The sequence below is a fragment of the Chiloscyllium plagiosum genome, chromosome 22 (assembly GCF_004010195.1).
Source record: "Chiloscyllium plagiosum isolate BGI_BamShark_2017 chromosome 22, ASM401019v2, whole genome shotgun sequence".
Classification (NCBI taxonomy): Eukaryota; Metazoa; Chordata; class Chondrichthyes; order Orectolobiformes; family Hemiscylliidae; genus Chiloscyllium; species Chiloscyllium plagiosum.
This window is the reverse complement of record NC_057731.1, coordinates 55,224,583-55,231,852: the sequence shown is the minus strand read 5'-3', so window position 1 is coordinate 55,231,852 and position 7,270 is coordinate 55,224,583. Positions and strand designations below refer to the sequence as shown.

At 45.6% G+C, this 7,270-nt stretch overlaps 1 protein-coding gene across 2 annotated transcripts in view; it reads right to left on the bottom strand.

Annotated features, from left to right (window-relative positions):
• LOC122561354 (VPS10 domain-containing receptor SorCS1-like) overlaps nucleotides 1-7,270 on the bottom strand; it is a 1,166,089-nt gene that overhangs the window by 61,600 nt on the left and 1,097,219 nt on the right. For both annotated transcript variants that reach the window (XM_043713086.1, XM_043713087.1), the window contains exon 23: nucleotides 1,864-1,992. In XM_043713086.1, coding sequence (XP_043569021.1) covers nucleotides 1,864-1,992 — 129 coding nt within the window. The remainder of the gene's footprint in view (nucleotides 1-1,863; nucleotides 1,993-7,270) is intronic.

Sequence of the window (7,270 nt, the reverse complement as noted above, 5' to 3'; positions counted from 1 at the left end):
AGATCCTGTTGTAATCTGAGGTAACCCTCTTCGCTGTCCACTACACCTCCAATTTTGGTGTCATCTGCAAACTTACTAACTGTACCTCTTATGCTTGCATCCAAATCATTTATGTAAATGACAAAATGTAGAGGACCCAGCACCAATCCTTGTGGACTCCATTGGTCACGGGCCTCCAGTCTGAAAAACAACCCTCCACCACCACCCTCTGTCTTCTACCTTTGAGCCAATTCAGTATCCAAATGGCTAGTTCTCCCTGTATTCCGTGAGATCTAACCTTGGTAAGCAGTCTCCCATGGGGAACGTTGTCAAATGCCTTACTGAAGTCCATATAGATCACATCTACTGCTCTGCCATTTGCCTGAGTATTTTTCCCATCCACCAGCTGTCAATATCTCTATAATGTTACACTCGACTTGCACAGCATAGCCTCTCCTTTTTGTCATTAAGCAGTTCCAATCCAATGTGTCCATTGTGATCCCACAATCCTTCCTTTATCTGCCTTTCAATCAACTGTCTAATCTATTCTTAAGCACTGAAATGACCTCTTTTCTATCATTTCAAGTAATGCATCACTCAGTCTCAAAGCTCTGTCTGAAAGTTTTTTGACTGCTTGTTCTGTTCTAAATCTTACAGATAACTCTATAACCACGTTCCCATGTTCAAGCGCTCTGAATCATTAGAAATAATGTGAAACTGCATTGGTAAAGAGGTTTTGCTTATTACATTTTTGAATTCAATGAGCACTTTGACACAAATGCTGAGTGATATGAAGGTGCCAAATAGCTCTTGCCCCAAGGCCTATTTTTGGACTATAAAACAAACCTAATTAAAAGTCTGCAATTTTAATGTGTGTTCATATTGTTTGTGGAGTTTGGATTTTAAAATAGTGACATATGGGTTCTGGTTACTTCTGTGAACCATTTTGTTTAAAAAAGAGTCCTTCTGGAAGTGAGAGCTAGTTGAGTATGTGTCACAGAGCAGGTGACTGAGAAACCCCTGAATTTTAATCGAAAGATGGTTATACTGTCTTTTTCCAACATACTATGTTTATGACAGATAGGTTAAACATGTCAGACTTTCAGCTCTGCTTCCAGTTCAGAAGAATGTAAGATGAGCAAGTTTTTTTTTAAAAAAACCCTCAGAAGCAGCTTTTTTTTTCAGTTCTGTTTAGAAAACATCAGTTTTGAGTTCAAAAGCAAGTTTAGTTTCTCTCTCAGAAGAAGGATTCAGAACAGTTAATGTAATAAATTACTGAAGAAGAAGAATACTTTGTGAAACTTTCAAATCAGGAGGGTTTGATTAGGTTATTAAAACTGAGAAAGTTTAGGTTTATGGAGAAGCTCATGTTGGCAGATTTGCGAAGGACTCATTGAATTGTCTCTATGGTCTATGGCCAAGCGATGGTAGTCAGTTATACACAACTCGAAAAAATTGAGATATGATGGGGGGAGGAGGAAGTTAATTCAAAGCTGAAGAGTTGAGGTATTTTGGGTGGAGGGGATAGGTTCTCAGAACATGAGTGTTTGGAACAAGGTTGAAACTTTATTTGCTAAAGATTATAGCAATCATTCTAATCATTGTATATATTTTACTTATTCCTTCATTTGAATCTTAGACTTCTGTTGTTAAAGTAATTCTGCAGCCTCGTGTCAGTCAGTCTCAGTGACTGACCCATCATGTTTACTAACTGAACATAAGGAAAACAAAATCCATCAAGCCAGGTTTCAATCTGGTGTCTGACTTGCCTAGCTGTACCATCAGCTGGGATGGAAACGCACATTATTGCCCTCAGGGTATCCCCTTGTTCACTCTCTGATCTGTGAAAAAAATAAAACTTTCCCTGAACAAACTGTGACTCACCTCATCTAAATCCAAATGGTTCGGTTTCTCTTCTGCAGGACCTTGGTATGGCAGGATGTAGAGTTCTGCTGCAGTTGGTAAACCAAGGGGAATGGCCAGCAACATCTGTTGTTCAGGTACAGCTGTGACCTAGTGAAGACACACACAATTCATCATCTTCATGGAGACCTCTCAGAAAGCACTTCCCCTCTGGCACTTCTTCACAACGTTTTCAACTTTTAAATTAGAAATTTTTCAAAAAACAATCTTTTCTGTCACATTGATGTGGGAATATGGATTTCTTTTTTGGGTCATTGGGGTTCACGCCCTTTGGTCAGAGAACCAGCAGCGAACATTCCTTTTGGTTCAGGAGGCCCAATGTCATGGAATCCCTATAGTGTGGAAGCAAGCCATTCAGTCCTTTGAGCATACACCAACCCTCCTAATAGCATCCCACCTAGACCCATTCCATCCCTGTAATCCTGCATTTCCCATGGCTAACCCACCTACCCTGCACACAATGGGGAATTTCCCATGGCCATTCCACCTAACCTGCACATCTATGGACTGTGGGAGGAAACCCACACAGATGTGGGGAGAATGTACACACTCCACACAGATAGTTGCCCAAAGCTGGAATTGACTCTGGGTTCCTAGCGCTGTGAGGCAGCAGGTTGGGTGGACTGGTCACAGTAAGTTATCCTGTAGTGTTCAGGGGATGTATAGGTGAGATGATTGGCTGTGGTAAATGTGGAGTTACAAATAGAGTGGGAGGTGGGTCTGGGTGCGGTGTATCTGCGCACTCGATGGGCCAAATGGCCTCTTTCTACTTTGCAGGGATTCTATGAATGATCAGCTGCCTGGAGGAAGAGGCTCAATGCCCTTCTCCATTCTGTCAGCAGAAGTAAAACCATCTGCTATCCAACATCTCGCACGCACACTCTCTTTGTTACTGTACTCTGGATCCACTGAGGCTCCTGCTCTCCCCCTCACTACTGCCTGCAGCATCTGCCCTCAGTTGCTCTTGACCACTGAAGGCCCTCATGCCATTAATCTGAATGGTTATTACACTGACGACACACTCCCTGCTGACACACTCCCTGCCTACACACTCCCTGACGACACACTCCCTGACGACACACTCCCTGCTGACACACTCCCTGCCTACACACTCCCTGACGACACACTCCCAGCTGACACACTCCCTGCTGACACACTTCTTGCTGACACACTCCCTGCCGACACACTCCCTGACGACACACTCCCTGCCGACACACTCCCTGACGACACACTCCCTACCGACACACTCCCTGCCGACACACTCTCTGCCGACACACTCCCTGCTGACACACTCCCTGTTGACACATTCCCTCCCGACACGCTTCCTGCCGACACACTCCTTGCTGACACACTCCCTGCTGACACACTCCCTGCCGACACACTCCCTGCCGACACACTCCCTGCCGACACACTCCCTGCTGACACACTCCCTGCCGACACACTCCCTGCTGACACACTCCCTGCTGACACACTCCCTGCCGACACACTCCCTGCCGACACACTGCCTGTTGACACGCTCCCTGCCAACACGCTCCCTGCCGACACACTCCCTGCCGACACACTCCCTGCCGACACACTCCCTATTGACACACTCCCTGCCGACATTCTCTGCTGACACACTCCCTGCCGACACACTCCCTGCCGACACACTCCCTGCTGACACAATTTGGACAATCACAAAGGCCAACCTCCCATCTATAGAATCCATCTACCAGGCCCGCTGTCAGGGAAAGGCCGCCGACATTCACAAAGATCCATCCCACCCTGGCAATGTTTTTCTACAACCTCTACCATCGGGGAGAAGGTTCAGAAACCTGAACACACGCACCAGCCGGTTTCCAAACAGTTTCTACCCTACTGTTAGAATACTGAATGGACTCACAAACTCTTAACATTTGCCTGTAGCTGTGCTTTTGTTTTTGCTGCTGTTTACCTATTATTTACTAACTATGCTACTTAACTCTGAGATCTGCCTGTATTGCTGGCAAGACAAAGATTTTCACTGTACCTCGGTACATGTGACAATAAATTCAATTCTATCCAATTAGATATGATGCAGAGCTGGGCTGAGGAGTGGCAGATGGAGTTCAACCCTGTCAAGTGTGAGGTTGTCCATTTTGGAAGGACAAATAAGAATGCAGAATACAGGGTTAACGGTAGGGTTCTTAGTAAGGTTGAGGAGCAGAGGGATCTTGGGGTCTATGTTCATAGATCTTTGAAAGTTGCCACTCAGGTGGATAGAGCTTGTAAGAAGGCCTATGGTGTATTAGCTTTCATTAGCAGAGGGATTGAATTCAAGAGTCGTGAAGTGATCTTGCAGCTGTATAGGACCTTGGTAAGGCCGCATTTGGAGTACTGTGTACAGTTCTGGTCGCCTCATTTTAGGAAAGATATGGAAGCTTTGGAGAGGGTGCAGAGGAGATTTACCAGGATGTTGCCTGGAATGGAGAATAGGTTGTACGAGGATAGGTTGAGAGTGCTAGGCCTTTTCTCATTGGAACGGCGAAGGATGAGGGGTGACTTGATAGAGGTTTATAAGATGATCAGGGGAATAGATAGAGTAGACAGTCAGAGACTTTTTCCCCGGGTACAAGAGAGTGTTACAAGGGGATATAAATTTAAGGTGAAGGGTGGAAGGTATAGAGGCAATATCAGGGGTAGGTTCTTTACCCAGAGAGTGGTGGGGGCATGGAATGCGCTGCCTGTGGGAGTGGCAGAGTCAGAATCATTGGTAACCTTTAAGCGGCAATTGGATAGGTACATGGATGGGTGCTTAAGCTAGGACAAATGTTCGGCACAACATCGTGGGCCGAAGGGCCTGTTCTGTGCTGTATTGTTCAATGTTCAATGTTCAATGTTCTATGTTCTATGTTCTATGTTCAATGTTCTATGTTCAATGTTCTATGTTCCATGTTCTATGTTCAATGTTCTATGTTCTATGTTCTATGTTCCATGTTCAATGTTCAATGTTCTATGTTTTATGTTCTATGTTCTACCTTCGTCACTTCCCTCCTGTTCGCTTGTTATTAGTGCAAACAGTACAAACAGAAAATAAAAAGCTAAACAAAACCAGGCTGGCTGCAGAGAGGGTTAGGATAATGATTGAGGAGGTATACTTTCCAATATGTAAAACTTAATCAGTATAGTAATTCGCCTGGACTTGCCTGAGGAATTCTGACAACCATGACCAGCGTCCTGACATAAGCAACAAGACAGTAAAGTACAGGGTTCCCATGAGCCTCGCTGCTGTGGCTGAGGGAGAATAGCCAAGTCCCAATGAGCTTTCAGGTATAATCATGGTAGTAGGCAGTGAGAGAGTGAGAGGGTCACCCTGAGATACTGTCTGCCTGTGAAATGTCTTTGCAATATTTTGTTGCTGATGTGCTTGAGGATCCACATTAAAGTTCAGAAGGAAAGTCACCATAGTCTTCTCAGACTATAGCAATGCTCTCTCATTGGAGAGAGATGATTGGTGGTGGTTTGTCTGAAGGTCACAACATCTCAGTGGACCAAGTGGAGAGGACAGTCCTTCATATTTACCTCAGCTGGTGGGGCAGGAATCAAACCCATGTTGTTAGCATTAGTCTGCATTGCACTCCAGCTGTCTAGCCAAATTAGCCAACTGAGCATATTGCAAGTGGATGGGAGATGTGTCATAATGATGCAGAGAGGCTGGTACATGATATGTGCCAGCAGGCAAAGAAAGGAGGCGGGGGAAGGGGAGCGAGGATGGGACACGCGTGGAGTGTGCCCTGAGATGTTGATGCCAGGTATTCAAGATGGCGGCCTGAAGGACAAGCAGTAAAAGTTGAAGTCCTCTCAGACACGTCAACATGGCGTTTCATCCCAGTGGGTGGTAAGACAGGACAGTGTATATTCATGAGGTGAGATATGCAGTCAATGAGAATCTCAACAAGCAATGATCCCCTTCAATAGTATTTCCCTGCTCTCTCATGACAACCTCATCTCGATGCCTGGAATGACGCTTGAAAATGCAACAATTTGCTCTCAATCTTTAGAAAAGCCTTGCTGGACTTCTGACGTGATTCTGCTGGATTTTTTTATCATCGCCAACAGCTTTCAGAGCTCTATAAGATTCAGCCTCTGATACTTACCAAGGTTAAACAAATACATAAACTAACAATACTACAAAGAACTACTTGACTGTATATCAGATCTTTCAGCGGTATGGGATTTAGGGTGATGTAGTGGTTTGGATCAGAAATTGGCTAGCTGAAAGAAGACAGAGGGTGGTGGTTGATGGGAAATGTTTGTCCTGGGTTCAGTTACTAGTGGGTTATCGCAAGGATCTGTTTTGGGGTCAGTGCTGTTTGTCAGTTTTATAAATGACTTGGATGAGGGTGTAGAAGGATGGGTTAGTAAATTCGCAGATGACACTAAAGTCGGTGGAGTTGTGGATAGTGCCAAAGGATATTGCAGGTTACGGAGGGACATAGATAACCTGCAGAGCTGGGCTGAGAGGTGCCAAATGGAGACAAGTTTGAGGTGATTCACTTTGGAAGTAGCAACGGGAATAAAGAGTACTGGGCTAATGGTAAGAATGTTGGTAGTGTGGATGAGCAGAGAGATCTAGGTGTCCAGGTACATAGATCCCTGAAAGGTGCCACCCAGATTGATAGGGCTGTTAAGAAGGTATACGGTGTGTTAGCTTTTATTGATAAAGGGACTGAGCTTTGGAGGCATGAGGTCATGTTGCAGCTGTACAAAACTCTCCTTGGAGGAGGCCAAGGATGGTCATGTCAGAAAGGGAGTGGGAAGGGGAATTAAAATGGACATTGACTGGGAGGTCCGGTCGGCCTCAGCGGGCCTGGCTGAGATGCTCGGTGAACCGTTCCCTCAGTTTACATTCAGTCTCCCCGATGTAGAGAAGACCACATCAGGAACACCTGATTTGGCAGAAGTGTTTAAGGATGATGCGTTGGATGTGGTGACTGGTGGGATGGTGGGGGGGGACAAGGGGGATTCTGCCTTTATTGTGCTGGGGGTGTGGAGTTTAGAGCAGTGGAAAAGGGAATGGGGGAGGTGCGGCAGAGGGCTGTCTGGATGATGGGGGAGGAAAAGCACATTGTTCAAAAGAGGTGGACATCTGGCATGCTCACGAGTGGAATGTCTCCTCCTCTGAGCAGATGCAGCAGAGATGCAGGAATTGGGAGAACAGGATTAAGTTCTTGCAGGATACTGGGAGGGAGGAGGTGTGGTCCAGGTAGTTATGGGGATCTGTGGGTTTGTACTAGATGTCAGTCTGGAGACTCTCGCCAAAGATGGAGAGATCAATAAAAGAGATAAAGGTGTCCGAAATGGACCAAGTGAACTTGAGAGCAGGGTGGAAGTTGTGGGCCAAGTCGAT